Source organism: Mirounga leonina, unplaced genomic scaffold (assembly GCF_011800145.1).
Source record: "Mirounga leonina isolate KUSES-001 unplaced genomic scaffold, KU_Mleo_1.0 Mir_154, whole genome shotgun sequence".
In the NCBI taxonomy this organism is placed as follows: Eukaryota; Metazoa; Chordata; class Mammalia; order Carnivora; family Phocidae; genus Mirounga; species Mirounga leonina.
In genome coordinates this window covers 24,051,410-24,071,655 of record NW_023270389.1, presented here as the reverse complement: position 1 = coordinate 24,071,655, position 20,246 = coordinate 24,051,410, and the positions used below count along the sequence as shown (strand labels likewise).

Sequence of the window (20,246 nt, the reverse complement as noted above, 5' to 3'; positions counted from 1 at the left end):
TTTTTTATACTGTTGCCTCTCTACTTTTTTTTTTTTTTCAATTTTGCTTTAGAAAATCGGAATCCTTTACATGATCTGCATTTTTCCAGTAAGACTGACACTTAGAAATTTTTGGTCTTATAAATGCTATTTTTGTCGGGCGGGAGCTTTAGTGCAGAAATCCGAGTCTGCTGCTAAGGCCTGTCCTACAACGTCAGCAGCTGGTGGGGGTGACGACCGATGATAGGGTCTGCTCCCCACTCTCTTCTTCTCCCGCTGGAGTTCAGTGTTGGTGTAAATGAACTGCTCTTGCGACACTGGTGTGAGTTGTGAACCTTAAATGCTGAAATGGCCTGGCTTGGTTCGCATGTAGTGACTTGACCACAGTGACCCTCAGGGAGTGGCAGGCCATATTTTCATTGTCGAATTTTGTTATCATGGCATCCGCAGAGAAACCCTAAAGTGGAAGGGGATTCCCTTCAACCCTCAGCCCTCTTCCTGTTTCCTAAATAGCCCTGTGCAGTGCATGGCGAAATAATTTTCCTTCTGTCCCGTTGAGTCCTCTTCCTCCCAGTCAGCCTGTAGTCCTCTGAGGTGTGTCTTCCATTGAATTGGGAGTGGAAACCAGAAATCTCACCTGAATCTTGGGAGTCAGAATGTCAGCCTTCTAGCTTCACGACCAGTCCCGGTGATATGGTCAGAGCCGCCCCGGGGGCCACCTCCCTTTCTGCCAAGCCTTGGGACTGTCTGTGGTTTGCTCATGTGGCTTTTCCGTCCCACAGCAGTGTTGTGACTTAGGCTACCACGCTAGCCTGAACCGGGCGCTACGCACCTTCCTCTCCGCTGAGTTGAATCTGGAGCAGTCAAAGCACGAGGGTCTGGATGCCATCGAGAATGCTGTGGAGAACCTGGATGCCACCAGTGACAAGCAGCGCCTCATGGAGATGTACAACAATGTCTTCTGCCCACCCATGAAGTTTGAGTTCCAGCCCCACATGGGGGACATGGTGAGGCCTTCTTCCCATCACCACATTCCCTAAGGGGCTCGAGCTCACTTGTGCCTGGATTCACTACACTAAGGCCACATTATTCTGGGGAGAGCAAGGCCCGGGGCTGGCTTCCCGTCAGGAGGGTGAGGAGCATTCCACTCATTCGGCAAATAGAGACTGAGTGTCTGCTGGGCTCCACCATAGACACTGGGGGTTAGGGCCCTCAGGGAGCTTCCAGTCTGGTGGGTTGAGAGAGAGGTGGAAATATGTGTAGGGAGGGGCACCCAGAGGGTCCAGCAAGATCAGAGGAGGTGAAAAACAGCAGGTGTATAAAAACTAACAGTTCAGTATGGCAAGAGGGAAAGATTTGGAGGAGGCCTCCAAATGGTGAGTCTGGAAGAAGAGCTGAAATGGGCCCAGATACTCAAGGCTTTTGTTGGGGAGGGAGGGCTAAGTGGGGCAATAATGATGTGATCTTTTGTCACTTGGCAGAGATCTAAAGGATCTTATTCTCTTGAGATTAGAAGATCGCAATAAAAGGGGTAGCTTTGCTTGGGTATTGAGCAAAAAAGAATGGGTAAGACAGACAAGAAGGAGCTAAGATGTCATCCCTGAGGCCTGATGCTGTCTGCCCAGGCTGGGGAACAGGAACATGGGGCCCTTTTTTGAACTTTTCCCCTCCAAGACTGAAACGAGAAGGGCCTAAACAAAGTGAGAGAAACAAGCAGCTCTTTGGTTTTCATTACTCTGAATCTTTTGGTTCCACTTGGGGTGGTTGTGCATGCATATTAGAGTGAACCTTATTCCTGTCAGTAGGAGCTACCCTTTAACCTCTGGGCTAACTCGGAAGGAGGATGTATAGGCTTACATAATAGAAATAGATGGATTTTCAGGCGTGGTTGGATTTAGGAGTGGGAATTTAAAAGACTCAGATTTTTGTTGTTGTTTCTCTCTCTCTGCTTCACATCTTGTATCTTGGGCTCTATTCTAGGTAGGCTCTCATCCCATCAGGGCAAAATGACTGTATTTCCAGCCTGATCTTCTTGTAGGTCCAAATCCAGTGGAGGGAGTACCTGCTGCCCTCCTAGAAGCCCCCACAAAATTCTCATTGTGTCTTCTTCTTTCTGTTCGGCTGATGAGTTTATCCCTGAGCCAGTGATCATGGCTGGGTGTCTGTAGTTGGCTGATTGGCTTATGCCTAAGTCACATGCTCCATCCCGGAGTTGGGGAGAGCCTCATCCAAAATATATGACCTGAGTTGTGGGGTGGGAAGTTCCCCCAGAGGATAGTCAGGCTAAAGTTGTCAGGAGGAGGAGGAAGGGATGCGAGGTGACTGAAAAACAACCATGTCCTCTCAACAAGGGAATGGTGTTTCCAATAGGATTAGTCTCCAGATGCTTTTTAGAAAACCCTGTCCCAGAATGACAAGTGTTGGCAGTGTAACTAGAGGATTTGCTGTCATCGATAGTCCACAGTGGAAAAGGGGACATTTCTATCCTAAAGACAAAATGTGGAGATGATTTCTTTCTTCTCCTCAGGGAAAACCAAACCATGTACAGTTTGTTTCCATTTCTGTGACTTAGGAAATGTCAGCGTCTGAACAGATGGGGAAGTGAAATGGCAGTGTGTGCAGTCAGAGTAGGGGGGGGGTGTCACCGAGGCCCCAAGGAAGCCCCATTCCTCACCTGCCCTGGCTTCTGGTCCAACTTTTCTTCCAGTCCCCTTCTCCAGCTGCCACTGATATTCCTTCCCAAGAATCGGTGCAACTTGGGCACCAGCTAAGTGGAGTGATACGTTTTCTGGTGTTGACTGAGTTGCCTTCGGAGCCAAGCAGCTTGTCTCCATAAAGGGAGAACCCAAATGCCGGGTGCTCGGGCCTCTCGTGGCCCCGTCAGTGCCTCAGTTTCATACTGCGGAGCACAGCTGAAATGCATGACCTTGCACCCCGGTAGAGGACCTCTGCCAAAGCATGCATCAACAGCCCTGCTGCTTCTTAAAGGCACAGGCGTGGAGGTCATTTTCCCTCTGTGAGTCCTCCCTGCTAGGTCTTGGTTACTTTAAAATCAATAGTTCACTCTTCTACCTCCGCCCTCCCTTTGTGTGATACAGCTGATCAGTGGCTGAGCCAGGCAGGGCCAGGGTCAGCCCTAGATCTTGCATGCTCCCCATGCAAAGGTTCTGCATTCCAGCCCAGCCTTCCTAGGAGTAGAAAATGAAAAGAGATGAGAAGGCGAGTTTTTCTTGGTCCCCGCAGCCAGTCTGTCCCCACCAGTGTGGGCTGTCTATAGACTGTGGAGGCAACAAGAGAGGGCTGCCTGGAAGTCCTTGAACTAGGGCCAAGGCTCGGGTGGCATTTTGACCGGAAGCCCTGAAATTGGCCAAGGCCCCACACTCACTGGTGTTCTGGGGCGCTCAGCACATGAGTTGATGCCAAGCACTCTCAGATGTACTAGGAGGAGGTGCTTGGCTCTACCCTTGGTGCCCCCAGAGGCTTGTGGAGCTCTGGATGCCTGACCAGTGACATCAGGCAGCCAGAGAGTTTCACTCTTGGCTCTCACCCATCCTGGCCACTGAGCTTTCTCCATTGTGTCTGCTTATCCAAGAGCCAGAGTGAAGTCAGCTCTCTTCAGATCTGAGAGCTGGCTCAGGCCAGCCCCTCAGCTGGGGGAGGAGGTCAAGTTGGTTGGGAGCTTGAAAGCCAATGGAGGAAAAGGTCAAGTCCCAGCCCCCTCCATTTGAAGAGAGGTTTTGTCTTCCAAGCAAGAGAATGGTCTGTGGGCATGTGAATGTGCCCACTCATTGCTGAGGAAGAAGGAGGCCAGTTCTGTCCAGATGTCTCTCTGCAGACAGGAGGCTGAGGGACACATGGTGGCAAGGTGACAGGAGCTGCCTCCACGTGGGCCCTCCCTCCTCATCTGCCAGCCTGGGGACTGTGGGTCACCTCCTGCCCATTCCATAGCCATGCCCCTGTCGGGAGACTGGCTCAGGCATCTTTTCCCAGAGGGAAAAGCTTATCGACGGCAGTCCTTAGGGGCAGGGCAGACTCCTTGCCCACACAGATCTGGTGCAAACCTGGGGCAAAACGATGGCTCTTTGAAAGTGCCAAGTTCCACCAGATTCTATGCCCTCTGGAGCCCTCCAGCACAGCCCGTGGACTTGTTCCTGGCTTTATACTTTCTCTCGTTGAGTCAGACTTCTCGTGCGTGGCCCAGATTTATAAACACGCTGGCTGCCGGCGCGGCAAGCTAGCCTCCTGACCCACTTCTCTCCTGCTTTCACTCTGGTGCACGGAGTAGGGTGAAGGAGGGGCCGGAGAGGTGGCCACTCGGACTTCTAGCAGGAAATCCTCTCTGCCAAAGCATTGTGTAGGTGGAGCTGGGGCTGCCCGAGGCACCCTGCTCTGGCCTAACGCTGGCTTCTGTGGAGCCGCAGAGCCTGCCGGGCGCCAGCCTGGGGATGGGCCCCACACGGAGGGATCTGGTCTTTCCAAACAGGTCCCACTTCTCATTCCCTCCTTGTGCTGTTTGGTCCCGGAAGAGGTTCACACACGCTGCCTTTGGATTTTTGTTTGCACATGGAAACTGTGAGGCTTACAGCTTGAACATGAGGACTTTTATTAGTAGTAGTGGGACTCTGGAACCACCAGAAGAACCATGTCCTCTTCCTGACCCGGTGTTGCTTTCTTTCGGCAGGCTTCCCAGCTCTGTGCCCAGCAGCCTGTGCAGAGCGAGCTGGTGCAGAGATGCCAGCAACTGCAGTCTCGCCTCTCCACTCTGAAGATCGAGAACGAGGAGGTGAGTTTCCTGCTTAGGAGACTTGGAGGCCCCCTCCGCGTTTCCCTGTTGAACCTCTTTCTTGCTGCCCCTCTGGGAGCAGGTGGAAGGAGCATGCAGAGAACGTCCGGGCTGCCACAAACATTTCCTAGCCAAACGTAGCCTTGGATTTTCCCCCCTGCTACATCCTGCCCTTGAACTCCAGGAAGTTGCTCTTGCATTGCCAAAGGTTGAGCTCTATTTTGAGCTTTTGCAAATGCTTTTTTTCTTGCCCCTCTACACACATTTAATCAAAATGGCACTTGGCAGCTGTGTGAACAATATTGTGTCTCTGGAGCCACCCCCTCATGCCTGGCTTTTTCCAGCATTTTCAGACAAACAGAGGCCTTTGACTTTGACACTTAAAACATCTCCATCCTCTTAGAAAAGGGGGGCTTTCTTCTGGGCCCAGTGTCCTTGCTTTTAACAACTAGTTCAAAAGGGCAGCACGATTAATCATCCAGCTTCTTTCTTTTGTGCTCACGGGATTTCTTCCTTGGCATCTCAGTCAGTCTTACTTTTCCCGGGAAGATCAGGAAGGACTGGGGGTGGGGCCCCTTCGTTTGCGAATGGAGGAGCAAATCCACTGATTTGCTGAAGGTCATGAAACAGAGCGCGGGGCATGGCAGGCCCCTCTCACATTTTAACTAGCTCTTTACATCATGAGGTTGGTTTGGATTTGTTTTATTCTCTCCATTAGCACTTCCCTTATAGCCCAGAGCTAATACTAAACTTAAAAAGTCAACACTAAATATAAGAGCTGGGTCAGGGCGCCTGGGTGGCTCAGTTGGTTAAGCAACTGCCTTCGGCTCAGGTCATGATCCTGGAGTCCCGGGATCGAGTCCCGCATCGGGCTCCCTGCTCGGCAGGGAGTCTGCTTCTCCCTCTGACCCTCCCCCCTCTCATGTACTCTCTCTCATTCTCGCTCTCTCAAATAAATAAATAAATCTTTAAAAAAAAAAAAAAAGAGCTGGGTCAAATACCTAGCATGAAGAGGGGGGTGGTTTTGAGGTCCTCCCTGGAGAGAGGAGCACTGTAAAACAGAGTCCATGTGATGGCCACGTCAGTCACTCAGCACCGTCCGATGGGGAGCAGAGCTGCCTCTTCTGACAGCAGCCCCCGGTCCCTGGCAGCCACTCCTCTCCCACTCCTCCCAGCTTCTCCATCACCTGCCCCTCTGCAGCCTGCCCCTCACGCGTTATATTGGCTCTTGTCGTGGCAGGTAAAGAAGACGATGGAAGCCACTCTGCAGACCATCCAGGACATTGTGACTGTTGAGGATTTTGATGTGTCTGACTGCTTCCAGTACAGCAACTCTATGGAATCCGTCAAGTCCACAGTCTCAGAAACCTTCATGAGCAAGCCCAGCATCGCTAAGAGGAGAGCCAACCAGCAAGAGACGGAGCAGTTCTATTTCACGGTGAGGGGGGCTCAGTGGCTCTGGAGGAACCCCTGCAGCCCACAGGGAGACTTGGAACCTGGAGCCCTTGTCAAATGTTGGAAGCGCAGTCTTTGAATATCTTGATTTGGATCTGGGCATATTTGGAGACCATTCCTCAACTTCAATTAAGACACAGATATCTCTAAGTTGTATGTGTCTAACAGGGACCCCCAAGAGAAGGGTGCTCCCATGTACACTGCCAGGAAGAAAAGGAATTTTCTTTTTTTCCTTCCCCCAGAAGACTTTTTTTTTTTTTAAGAATTTTTGTTAAGCATCTAGTAGGCTTCTGTTGGAACATTTCCTTCTCAGCCATAGGGGGGTCACGAAAGGAGATCTTTATTTCTTAGTTCTTGGGAACTACATCCAAATATTCTGGCTAACACCCATCTTATTTCTAAAGTGGATAATCTCTGCTAGGTGATGCAATGACATTTTTTTATAGTTTTTGCTGATGGGAAGCTATCTTTCATAATTATGACTAAAATTCAAAAGGACAGGTAACGTGCAGGGTCAGTGGTTTGCAGAGAATTCCAAAACACTGTATTTCCTTATCCATGTATCTCCCACTCTTCTGTTAGACAAACGGACCCAATTTTTTTTCAAGTTGTGTTAACAGTCCTTGGGAAGGTTGCTGACTGGTCTTTGGTGCTGCTTTTTAATAATTAAGTTATTTTGAGCTTGCCAAGTAGGATTCGTTGCTGGACTAAAATTTATTTTCTCATCTTCTGACAACCAAGAAAGGAGAAATTAAATTTGCAGATGTGAGATGAAATATAGCTAGTGAATATGCATCCTGATTCTGAATGAGAGGGATTAACTTGTTTTTCAGTCAAGAAACACAGTCTGCATGCAGTAAATTGAATTTTTCCTCCAACTGGAACAATTTGTTTAATTCTTCTTTGAACACTGCCCTTTCTCCATTAAGAACACTAGTGATTTGCTATCTTCCCTAAAAAAAGAAATCCGTTTTTTTTACTTAAGCTAAGAATTTTTCACATTTTTTTTTTAATCCTGAAGAAGGCTGTTGAAAAGGAATGATTTAACAGTATTATTCTTTTAAAATAACTTTTTTCTTGTTATGTGAAGCAAAACATGCATATGATATAAATTTAGAAACAAAAAGGAAAAAAATAAGAATCATCCACAATAGCACTACCTTGAGATAAGAGTGTTAATGTATTCCCTTCCTGTTTTTTTTTTTTTCTCTGCACACACAAACATCTATGTGAATATGTATTTAAAATGTATTACAAAAAGTGGGATATTGGCTGTGCATATTATTTTATAATTTGCTTTCATTTAACAAGTGATAATATTTTTCCAATTCATTTCATCATAACGTTAAGTATATTTATGAGTGAAATACTAAAATCTGCACAGAGAAATAACGGAATGATATTTTGGCCCATTCATCCTTTTTTGTAAAATATTTAGCACACTGCCTGGTTTGTAGTTAGTGCTCAATAAGTGCTGAAAATTTATTGTCACTACAGTCATTATTAACATATTCATTAATCATTATTGAATTACTCATCAATAACTTATCAAGGATCTTCTATGTGCCAGGCACGATGCTAAAGCTGGGAATGCCGGGAGTGTGGAGTGAAGCGGGGAATGATGGGATTAGGCATCCGAAGGGAGAACTTCCTTTTTCACTTTGTATGTTTCTAAACATTACAGTAGATTGATTTTTGCAATCAAAAAAATAAGTATGAAAAATTTTCGGTGCATACATGCACACGCACGTGAATGGTGGCCAAGATGGGTGGAGTTGGTGAAACATCACATACAAAGTGACTTTTGTGCTTGACCTTGAGGGATGAGTGAGCCAGGCAGTGAATCAAGTAGAGAATGGCATTCCTTGAGGAAAGAGTAATCTCTGCAAAGCATAAAGGCATGCGAAGCCCCGGCTAGACAGAACGAGGACTTCTTGTCTATCATGAGGGCTGTCTCGCCACCCCAAGCTTTCTTATCTCGGGAGGTTGTTGAACACTCTAGAGGCTTTTAATAATAGGATTGTTTGGCTGGTCTGTCTGCACTGCTTAGATATAACACTACTTAATGACCCAATCTCATTACATTGCAGAAGATTTCCATTTTTTATTAAATAAGAAATTTTGACATAAAAGTCTGTATTTGAGACCGTCAGAATTACTTTCTGGCTTTCAGTGAAGCAATGACCATGTGTATGCAAGTTGACCTTTAGTAAGAGCAGGGATGACCATATTCAAACCGGTGACCTCTCAAATCCTGCCCACCCTTTCACCCCTAGCCCACTTCCTGTCTTTTATGGCTGGAGTGCTACTTACCAAAATGGTGTGCAAATTTCCATAGCCAACAGGAACGTTTTTTGTCTGGGCTTCTGTAGTATTCGATGTATAAGAGAATTCATCATGTTCGTGACTGGTGCGGGGAATGCATCAAATAATTCATTTCATGATAAGAGGCCTTCTTGGGGGTGGTGAATCGGACATTTCAGAAAAGGGGAGCATGCGCATTAGCATGACTGCCTGTGCTTGCCAAACCATACGAAGCCCACAGAACTGCAGGTGTGCTTTTCCTGGTCTGTTGTCTCCACAGACGTCGCCCCTGGTTTTTTCTGTGTCCTTCAAAAACATCAGAGTAGCGCATCCTGGAAGCTCCCTTCTCTTGGAAAGTTGGGAAGAGGTCCCTTACAATGGCTTTGACTTGTAGGTAGTGTGCCTAGCAACCCAGAGGGCTGCTAGAAAGCTGTCTAGCCGTTCTCGGCTGTCATCAGATTGACCTGCCCAGATGACATCGATACAAAGTGACTCTTGATTTTGGCTCAGCTCATGATCTTAGGGTGACGAGATCGGGCCCCTTGATGGGCTCCGCGCAGGGTGTGGAGCGTCCTTAGGATTCTCTCTCTCCCTCTGCACCACTGGCTGCCCTGCCCCGGCTCACACATGCTCTCTAAATAGGTAAATAAATAAAACTATAACGCAGGTCACCTGGTCTCAGATCATTGGCTTTCTCCTCTCTTTTGCCCTAAGTGAGGCAGTGTTTCCTGATCTCCTGGGGTTTGCATCACTTATCTTTTATAACACATGATCCAGCAGTGTCTACTTTTTATCCCATTGCTTTTTTTTTTAACTGTGATTGTTAAAAAAAATAATTTTTTTTTTTTTTAAAAGATGCAAAGAGTTCAAAAGAGCATACAGAATAAGTCATGCTTCCCCCCTTCTCTGACCCTCACTTCCTCTCCCCTCTGCCAGGGATTGAAACCAGTTTCTTCTGTGTTCTTCCAGAGATATTCTATGTGTAGACAACCACCGACTTATCCTTTAATGCGATAGAATTACATTAGAAATATAATGAAATCAAATAAAGAGAAGTATAAATAGAAGTAGACCACTCATGCTATTCTTCACTTTGCTTTTTTCAGTGAATTGTTTTCATATTAGTCCAAAGAGGTCTGCCTCCTTTTTAAATCGCTGCACAGAATTCCATCGTATGAATGGATGTACCATCATTTATTTAACCAATTCCCAGCTCGTGGGAAGTCATGCTCCTTTGTTTAGCCAAGGATTGTCAAAACCTTATAAGGCTGGCATTTCTCCTAAGTATTTCCCTGTATGGGGGTTGGAGTGAAGAAGGAGTTAAAGGTCATGGCTGATAAAATAAACTGCCTGAATCCTTGGGCGCAGAATTGGTAAGAACATAGGGGAGAAGATGGCACCTTGGCCATTGGGGCAGTGCCCTAGACCTAGATTTGGTGTGGTCCAAGATCTTTTTTTTATCTTGGTCTTTTCCTACAGGCACTCAGGAAACGTGTGCTAAGTAGGTACCTACTGAGCCCCTACCCTGTCAGTTAAAGAGGGAGATGGCTGCCTGTTGCAGGTCTGCTCTATCACATACTCTGTCTGACAGCCGTTTCCTGCTTTACAAATTGAGAAGAGGAGAGGAAGGTCAGTGTGCCTGGAGGTGGGGAAGCAACCACCCCAGAATGACATTCGTTTGTCTCTGTGCATGGGGCTGGCTAGACACGGCTCCCTCCTCCCACCCGCCGCACCCCTTTGTAGCCTTCAGTTCATACAGATTAAATCCAAGGCATAGGGGCGCCTGGGTGGCTCAGACAGTTAAGCATCTGCCTTCGGCTCAGGTCATGATCCCGGGGTCCTGGGATCAAATCCCACTTCGGGCTCCTTGCTCAGCGGGGAGTCTGCTTCTCTGTCTCTTCCCTGCTCGTGCTCTCTGCCTCTCAAAGAAATAAATAATATTTAAAAAAAAAAATCCAAGGCATAAACAAGGTCCATGAGTTTTACACTGCCATGGTATTAAAGGGAAGAGGTATTTTAAATTACATTGGAAAAGCATTCTTGTTGCCTTACTTTTTTTTTTTTTAAAGGCCAGAAACCTGTTTTGATTCAGTTGTCTTATATATTAGCATAAAGCAAAGAGGTTTAGGGAAGTTGTGTTTTTAGGTTTTTTAGGTTATCTGAGCGGGTGATTCAGGTACAAGGAATATTCTTGACTACCTGCTCATTGGCTGGACTGCATGCTATAATCATGGTCATGCTCGTTATCCTGTTTCATCTGCTAACAACCTTGGGAAAAAGACATTATTATCCCTGTTTTTCAGAGGGGGGTAAGTGACTTGCCCAAGGTAAGCGATAGGACTACAATATCTCAACTAAGACTCTTTCATTTTGCTGCAACAGAAATGTCTGTCAGGGACAAGGACCCTGAGAGAAAAATGTAACATTAATACTTTTCAATAAATAAAATTCATTGCCAACAGTTAATAACCAGTTAGGAATTATTAAGAAATAAATTAATGAGATCATAAAAATGGAATTGAAGGCTCACAGAGGCAAACAAAACAAGACCACCCCATAGACTCTTTGCCTCCCTTCCTACTTTTTTTTTTTTTTAAGGATTTTTATTTATTTATTTGACAGAGAAAGACAGCGAGAGAGGGAACACAAGCAGGGGGAGTGGGAGAGGGAGAAGCAGGCTTTCCGCTGAGCAGGGAGCCCGATGCGGGGATCCCAGGATCCTGGGATCATGGGATCATGACCTGAGCCAGGATCCTGGGATCATGGGATCCCGGGATCATGACCTGAGCCGAAGGCAGATGCTTAATGACTGAGCCCCCCACGCGCCCCCTCCCTTCTACTTTTTGAAGAAATTCTCAGTTTTCATAATATTGAGTGTAAAATGTGGAGGTAGGGGAATGGCTCTGGTCAGACTGTGTATTAGGAACTTGGTTTTTTAGTTTGGTGATCTAAAATAGAATGCTGCCCTTTCTCTTCTCCCCCGATGACAACTCAAGGTTGGTGACTTGACTTTTGGATGTTTGGGAGGGGAGCAAGGTGCAGGGAAAGGAGTGAAAGAAATGAATTACCTGTATCAGAACATGCTTTAAATGAGGAAAGTGACCCTTAATTGACCAAGGTAGGGATTTGGAGATAACACATAAACTGTTCTTTTCATGGCCGGCTGGGCTCCACAAGTCATCAGAAAGCCACTTAAGCCTTCCTTCCCTTCAGCTGCCTCTGCTCCTTTCTCTGTGTGTCCCATCAGCATCTGAAGTCTTCTGCCAGTAAAGGCCAGGTCGTTTCTCCCAGCTTCTGTCTCATACATACCAGGGTTGACTAACAGGCGGGAGAGGGAGGTGACAACGTGCCCAGGAACTCTGGGATGGCTTTTCCCTCCCACTCCCAGCTTCCCTAGATGGGAAGCTTCCAACCATTGTTTCCACTGTTAGGGATGCAGGTCAGCCTCGACATAGTTTTTGATCCTTCAGGATTTCATGGAACCTGAAAAGGTGATCCATCATATGTCTTTATCAGATTGTTACTTATTTTAATGGTTCACCAAGTGACAGCCAGAGTTAACTTGTGAACTGTGACATGAATGAAAAGGTGATTTCCGGAATCACAAGTAGAAACATGAGTGAGAGGAAGGAATTTGCATCCATTTCCTTTGAGAATTTTGGCTGTTTTCTGAGGAGTCTGGTCTGGTCTTAAGGGTTAGAGTTTTTTGGTGAGGTTTTTTTTTCCTCGTTAGGAAACCTTTAGAGTCTTTTGGGACAACCTTCCAAAGAGGGGCCTTTGAGGGTTCAGATGTTAGCAGTAGATGTTTCCTGCAGGTTTTTCACCTCTGGGCCCTGCAGTGCTGTTCCCAGCCCACAATTAGGCATTGGTTGGGGATTAGGCATCACCCAGGGAAGACTGACAGCAGGTGAGCGGGCAGCTGGAGCAGATGGAAAGGGGAGGGTGACAAGGGAGCCTGTTGTCATGCAGATGTTCTCATGCAGAGGCTCAAAGGAGCAGAGGGAACAGGTCAGGACTAAAGCAACAGAAATGATTTGGTATAGGGTTTGTTTTTGTTTGCTTTAGACTTAATGGAGAGAGTAGGGGTACACTGGGGGGCTTGGATTGTGACCACCGAGGAAGGTTCTGTCAGAGGAGAGTGAGGCTGTTCATTTCTTTACTCATTCCTCAAGCATGTCTGCTGGGCAGGGTACTAAGCATCAGGGATGCAAAGAATAATGACTCTGACCTTAGGGAAGAGGCAGTCTGGAGAGAAAGACACACGACTCAAACCATCTGTGCCAGGGCTGTGTGAAATTTGCAGAGGGACACGCAGAGGCATCTGGGGGAGCATGGGAAGGCCAGGATGTGCATCCCAGAGAAAGCAGATTTTTTCTTCGTTTTTACATGAGAGAGAGAGAGAAGAAATACACACTCTTGGTTAAAAGTTTACACTGTGCAGAAAGGTACAGACTAAAAGTAACTCACATTTTTTCACGCTTTTTTTTCGGCCTTCATCCTAAGTGGTAATAGCCATAAAATTGGAGGCTTGATGTATAATTATACTTTTTGCTTCATACATCAAAAGAAGGACAGAAGTATTACAATTTAAAATGTTTTATCCACTTTGCCTCATCCACTATGTCAGTGAGTCACAGATCATACCCAGGGAAACACTGCCGATTTGCCTCTGAGTTTAGATGTGGGCAGATGACCCCCGACCCAGCAGATGAACCATTGCAGCAGGAGACAACCAAGGCAAATGGTGGTCCCCATGAACGGCTGCAGGGTATTGTAGAAAGACACCAGGTTAAGGCTCCAAAGGCCTGGCACTCCCACTTCCTAGCTGGCAGCGATCTGCAGTTCAGCCCCCTCTCCCAAGATCGTCTTCTCATCTGTAACAAGCAACCAACGATGTCTTCCCTAATGTGCTCTGCAGAGTTACTGTGCAAGTCACGTGCACAGTATGTGCTAAGGGCCTCTGAAAACTCTTGAATTGCCCCGAGTGTATAAACAGTTGATACCCTGAAGTTTTGTTCTGCTTCTCTCTCTGCCGTGCACCCTAATGGATGGAGCGTGCCACCATGATGGTTGAGTGCATGCACCAAATTGTCAAACGACCTATGTCCGGATACTGACTCCACCGCTCACTCACTGTTTGACCTTGAGCAACCTGTTTAATCTCCCCCAATCTTGGTGCCCTCATCCGTAAAATGGGGACAGTGATAATCAGAGTTCGTAGGGTTGTTTTGAGGATTTGATGAATTGTCCAGGGAAATCGGGCCTCTCCCTGGGCAGGCAAGGGTTGAGAGAGGTCAGATCAGAAAAGGCAAAGCACTGCAATCGTATTTTGACTGGTAGAACAGATGGGAGCACATTTCCATAACCTCATCTCGTGTTGAGAACTGCCATTATGTTGAGCAGTTGCATATGCAGGTGGGGGACAGCAGCCCCTCTCTCTGAAAGCTCAGAAATCCAAAGCTCTCCACCAAGACTCCCGGCAGAAGAGAGGAAGGAGCTGATTAAGAGACGGCTCAGATGAAGATGCTGTGCATGCTCTGTTGCAGCTTAGGCAGGGGCTGAGTCTGCCGTTGGCCTTGCTAAGTGTTGGAATACACCCTGGGAGGGGCCAGGGTGCAGCTGGATGTCAGTGGAGGTGACAAGTGGCAGGTGTGTGTCTTCACACCAAGAGGATCTGGGCTCCACCAGTCCATCCACTCCACCCCTGCCCCCCTGTTCTTCTTCAGTGGAACTGAAAGAGATGGATGAGGGGCTCTAAGAGACAGAGCTAGCCAATGTGGAGCTAGCTCCCAGGAGAACACAGAGCAGCCTACTCATCCACCACGGAAATCAGCAGCTGTCCAGATGCTCAGGGCCCAAGTAGAAATAAAGAAAAAAAAAAGGCACCTGGGGCACCTGGGTGGCTCATATGGTTAAGCGTCTGCCTTCGGCTCGGGTCATGGTCCCGGGGTCCTGGGATCGAGCCCCACATCAGGCTCCCTGCTAGGCGGGGAGCCTGCTTCTCCCTCTGCCTTTGCCTCTCTCTCTCTCTCTCTCTGACTCTCATGAGTAAATTAAAAAAAAAAAAAAAAGGAAAAAAAAAGGCACCTAGTAGAAATTGGGTCAGAAACCAAATGCCCTCTTACAAAAAGGGAATTGTACAGCTGAGCATCTGTGATTTTTTTCCTTCTTCTACTTCTTCTTCAGGAGTCTGATTGCTCTTTCTCTTCCTTCCTTACAGAAAATGAAGGAGTACCTGGAAGGCAGGAACCTCATCACCAAGCTACAAGCCAAGCACGACCTTCTCCAGAAAACCCTGGGAGAAAGTGAGTGTCGGCATTCTGCTGGAGGTTTGGCAATGAGGGGAAGGCCAAGCCCTGACCTACATGGCTGAGCCTCCATCCTGAGCCCCATGGGCCTGATCTTGTTATATGAATGCATTTCTTTTCCTAGCCTGTTTGATGTGAAGCTCACCGCCCCAAATGACTGCTTGAGTAATGGGAGAAGGCCAGTGCTTAATGAAGCGCTAATGTGCATCATCTATTTGTTTAAATGGAGTGAGGCTGCTCTCCACCCTGTCCCCCTCCTCTGCCATGACTGGGATAAAGGAGCCGATGGATCCCTTACTCTCCAGACACTTTGTTAAAACTCTCAGCTCCTCTGAGGCGGGACGGAGGTAGTAGCCAGCAGGCAGGGCTAGTGAGCCGAGATAGCAGCGGGTCTGAGGAGGGGAGCAGCTTCTCAGAGGCAGGCCTGACCCACAGACTGCTGCCTCCTGTAGCATCAGGTTAAAGCATCGCTTTCTTTCTGTTTCGGAGCGTCCTGACGCTCCGTGGCAGCGCTCTCTGCCGTGGCCATGCTGAGGCCATGGTACTGAATGGCCTGTCTCGTCCATGAATCAGGGATGATTTTCACCAGACCCTGGAAAGTAGCAAAGCAGAGAACTGGACTGGCACTCTGGACTTTCTCTTCTCAGCTGTCAAACAGAAGGCGAAGGTTGAAAGAGAAACTTCCCTGGGGTTTTGGGCACCCTGCCCGGGTCCTGCCTAGCTCTCAGCGTCCTGTGATTAATGGGATTCCCAGGTTGGGGATGCCTCTGAATGCCTGGCCCCGCCTCCCTGCCCTGCTCATCTCTTCACTCCAAGATGGGGCCAGGAGGTAACACTGGTGAAAGGCAAACCTGCAGAGAAGGCTCACATTTTAAAACAAACTCTTGAGCGCTTTTCAGACGAACTGCAGAGTGTAGAAAAGCATGGGGGTACTTGTTGGCTCATTGGCGTCAGGAATGAGAGCCACACTTTTCATACCAGAGCCTCCCACCCGCTCGTCCCGTCCCATGCTCTTCCTGCGCTGGATGGTTCCCCCAGATGCTGAATTCTTTTTATCTATGATATCTTTGATCTTGTGATTGTAAAGGCATTTTCTTTTATGTGAAGAATGCCTGTTAGGTAACTTCTGTTCTCTTTCCTCCCCGCCACCCAAGAGACTCAGGCTGAACAGGTTTGGGCATTGAGAGCCCAGCTTTGCTTATAGAAAATCTTTACTCTTGGGTTATCAGATCGCTTCATAGGGAATCAGAGGAAAGAAAGCCCAGAACTATTTGAAGCAAGTTATAACCATGATTTTTTCTTTTTTCTAAAATAATATAAGCATAGCCCATAAGTGAGATGGGGAGCAGAGCCTTGGGAGTATGTATGTCTGTGTGTGTGTGTGTGTGTGTGTGTGAGTGTGAATGGGTTTGCACACACACAAACATGTACCAGATTTGCTACTGTGGAGGGGCAAAGGTTGGTGACCATTCATTAGTGCTGCAAATTGCCTTCATCTAAAGATGACAAGTTCTAGCAATAAGGAAAGAAATAGCTGCAGATCTTCCTGTGTGCAAGTCATCATGTCCCTGCCTCCTGAATGTATTTATCACCATAATGCAAGAGCCCCTTATTCTTGCCACAGAGGGATAATTGATGTGTATGAATATTCCAGAATGGAAATGGGACAGATGTTGAAAATAATGGCTCAGAATAATATTTTTGCAGATGAAAGCTGAGCCTTTAGTAATGAGAGGCTGTTAGGGGAGGGGGAGGATGTTGCTCAGGATGAGCTGAAGTGTAATCAACAATTAGCAACCTTTAAAGGCAAGGAAAAAGCCCTGCCCTCCCCCGGTCCTTGGAGTTGTTTTTCCAGGAGCTTGGATGAGGCCTGTGGGGGATGATCTCGTCCCCAGCTCAGCACCTGCTTGCGTTGCCCCTGGTTTATCTAATACAGACCATGCTTGGTTAACTGTGGATCCAAAGAAAACAGATAGATCACATCATGGCCGATGTACACATGCATATGTATTTTTTTAGAAACATAAGAATTCTTAGGAACTTTAAGATTTTCCATTTTTTAAAACTGGCTGTGACCCATTAAACTTAATATTAGGGCCTGCTATTGGATTGAGAACCACAATTTGATAGCAATTAAATCTCATTTCTCCCTTGTCACCCCAGCCCAACCTAAGACAATTTCATAGGAATCTAAAACTAGAACGTCCTTATCTTCTCCCTCTTCCCTGCAAACAATTCTTGCTTCCTTCTTCCCCTGCCGCCCTTACCGTGTGTGTGTGTGTGTGTGTGTGTTTTCATTACTCTGGAGCAAACAAGCTCATCCCTCCCTCCCTCCCTCACCACACACACACACCTACATACACAGAAGAGAAGCTGGATTTCACCTCTGGGAAGGTTTCTGGTACTTTGTTCTCTAAAGCATGACCCGCCTTGCTATTGTTCCCCTAAAGCCACCCCTGTTTTCCCTTTGGGAAGCAGGGTCGGCACACCTAAGCTTTAGGGACATATAGGTAGCCCTGGGAACAAGCATTAGAAACAGCACCTGCCCAGGAAGAGGCTCTGGGCGTTTCTCTTCTTTTTTGCTAGCGCCGTGATGCTAGCGGCTTTCTAGGGAGACGGGAGGGCATTTCAGGTAACCCCTGGGAATAACCCTTCCTCTCCCACCCCTTCTGCTTCCACATGAGCTTTTTGCCTTGTCTTTCCAACAGGTCAGCGGACAGACTGCAGTCTGGCCAGGTAGGTGTGGCCCGGGACAGCCCTGGGAAGGGATGAAGAGAGGCCCGTGGGGTAGAGCAGTCCCTGGCTGGGAAAGAGCCGAGGAGTTGAAGCGTGAAGGCCTTGGGTGACTGCAAAGGAAGGGACTAGGGCAGGGGTTGCTTCCTTCCCTTTGCTTAGCCGAACCCATCTATCCTCAGATGGAAATGGGGTCTTCTGTGACTTGGGGAGAGAGCTGAGCAGAACGGGATGAAGGGAGTTATCATTTGCAGAAGTAATTTCAGAAACTCCCCAAAGCCATTGGGTTTGCAAGGAAAAGAAGTGTTCGACTCTGGAGGATCCTGGTAACCTACCCTTAGCTGCTAGACTTTAGCACGTGGTTTTGGGGAAGTCTGACCCAGAGAAGGAAGATCAGAAGATAGCATTTGATCTGGGAAAGATGACAGCCCCTCATTAGGGACTGTTGCTGGATAATGAAATACTACATTGCACTGACTTGCCAAACAACATTGGTAGAAATCCTTGCCTGATGTACAAGTATGCAACCCTCCCAGTCTTTCCCCACCGCCCCTTCCCTCCCCGACCCCAGCCAAATATTTTCCCTCCCAGTCATGTAGCTGCTATGAGAACACTCGTGAGCTGGCGGAGAGCAAGGCATTCATCCAGCCAACAGTTCTCAGATGCCTAAAAATGTGCTGATTTAACTGGGGAAAGAGCTTTAATGGGCTGGACTCCTTGGAGACCCTGGGTTAGCCCATTATATCAACCACTTCTATCTGCCAACACACACACAATAATCATGAGGCCATTTACAATTATAGGCTCATTATTTAGAAATAGCTTCATTTGGCTTTCATCGTTTTATCATTGTGGATTACAGTAAAGATCCCGTTAATATACCAGTCTTGTTGACTGGAGGGAACCAGGATAATGGAATTCCGTGGCATATATATCTTCTTGGTGATAGAGTCTTCCTGTAAGTTCACCTGAAGTCCCATATCTGTGGAAAGCTCTATGGGAGTGAAAAAAAGCTAAGTTGAATTCCCTTATGCTGTGTGGCCTTGGGCTGCTCTTTTCCCTCCTTCGAACTCCAGTTTCCTCACCTATAAGACAAGAAAGAGCATTCTACTAGATCTGAGGAGCTCTAGGATTCCAGAGAGGTTCCTCAGGAGCGGCCTGGTGGAAGGGGCAGAGGGAGCCCGGCAGCCAGGCTCTGGGCCTTCATGTCACCAAACGCGGGGGAGCGCTGCTCTCCTTGCTTGGGGGATTGTGTCTAAGTCCGAGTCCCTTGGAGAAGAGGCGTCTGAGCTTGCAAGGCATTCACCTGAAGGACTGCCATGGTTCCTTCCAGTCTGGCTGCTCTGTCCTCTAAACTCTAGGAAAATTGCTCCCCAAGGATCTCCAAGAGAAAGAAAACTGTAGCTTCCTTTAGCGTTTCCTTGTGTCTCCTGCAAACAGAGATGATCTTATTGTCTAACGCAGGTACATTTTACTGCCCGTTGAACCAGTTCCTTCCTACTCTAGTTTTGAATGGTTGCAGATAGTAAGTACAGAGACCTCTGTGCTCTGAAAGAGCTTCATTGGGCTTTATTCGGAAAGTAACTTAGCAAGTCTCTTAGCTGGTTCCGGGACTGAGCTGAATAATGCATCTTGCTTCATTAACTAACACACAGATTGTTTTTAATCCCATTTTCTCTTTTTTCTCCCTGGTGCCGGTTCGGTTCTCTCTGATTTGGCGGGGTCAACTGCAGGCGTAGCTCAACCGTGAGGAAGCAGGTAAGGGCCCAGCAAGAGCCAGTCTGGTCGGGTGTGATGATCACATCCCACGGATGGAACCCTACTGTGGGCAGGACAGACACTTTCCTGACTTCCTGCCTGCGTTCGGGAGATACCATTCAGTCAGAGTACGTTTCATATTATATTGACTTCATTGATTGAGCTGGTTCAGCTGGAGTCTTTCTGACTTACTCCTCCCTCTCTAGTCGTGCACCCTCTTCCTTGCTGGAGATTTGGTTTGACTTAGCAGATTGTGCCAGACATGCCCGTGGTGTCACTTCTCTGGGAAACCATGAAGGGGGCCTCACATTTTATACATAAGCTCCAAATGTGAGTAACTCGCAGCAGCCAGTGACCTAGACTAGACTGCTGTAGGTTTGCAGATTTTTTTTTCCTGGTGTGGTCATCCTAGATGCATTTCTTAGACATGCTGAAAATGCGAGATAAATCTGACCTGAGAATGATTGGCAAAATTGATGTTCAACTCTGTGCTTGCATGATCGTTAGTATTGTATTAAAATCTGACGCTGGTCAGCCAGCTCTCCTTACCCATCTGAGGGCAGGATCTTAGAAGGCAGGGGCTGGGTAATGCACATCAATGGATAATCTAAATAGTACTTGTGCTTGTGTAAAAAAAAAAATTCATTTAAGTGTTTTTTGCAGTAGCAAATTTGACTTCCTCATTATACCTTATTGCAAATACTGAAATGATTTTGTGTCCGCTAAGCTCATACGAGCTATATGTAGCAGCAGTTAGCAGGGAGGAGGTGGGGAGAGCCCCAAAATGTCTTGTGTCTGCTCAGAGGAAAACTGATGCAGGCTTTAAAAGATCATTTTGGGTAATTCACAGTGGCTGTAGCCACAGAGAGATAATCGAATGTAGAGGGCACATGGTTTCTGTTGTGTCAGCAGCCCCAACAGGGTCT

The 20,246-nt window shown here is 47.3% G+C and overlaps 1 protein-coding gene across 9 annotated transcripts in view; it reads left to right on the top strand.

Annotated features, from left to right (window-relative positions):
• SRGAP2 (SLIT-ROBO Rho GTPase activating protein 2) overlaps positions 1-20,246 on the top strand; it is a 224,611-nt gene that overhangs the window by 164,290 nt on the left and 40,075 nt on the right. For 7 of the 9 annotated variants that reach the window (XM_035010191.1, XM_035010188.1, XM_035010186.1 and 4 more), the window contains 6 exons: positions 762-986; positions 4,661-4,762; positions 6,003-6,200; positions 14,742-14,826; positions 17,538-17,565; positions 19,296-19,320. In XM_035010191.1, the coding sequence (XP_034866082.1) occupies positions 762-986; positions 4,661-4,762; positions 6,003-6,200; positions 14,742-14,826; positions 17,538-17,565; positions 19,296-19,320 (663 nt within the window). The remainder of the gene's footprint in view (positions 1-761; positions 987-4,660; positions 4,763-6,002; positions 6,201-14,741; positions 14,827-17,537; positions 17,566-19,295; positions 19,321-20,246) is intronic. The other 2 variants (XM_035010190.1, XM_035010187.1) reach the window with 1 other exon arrangement.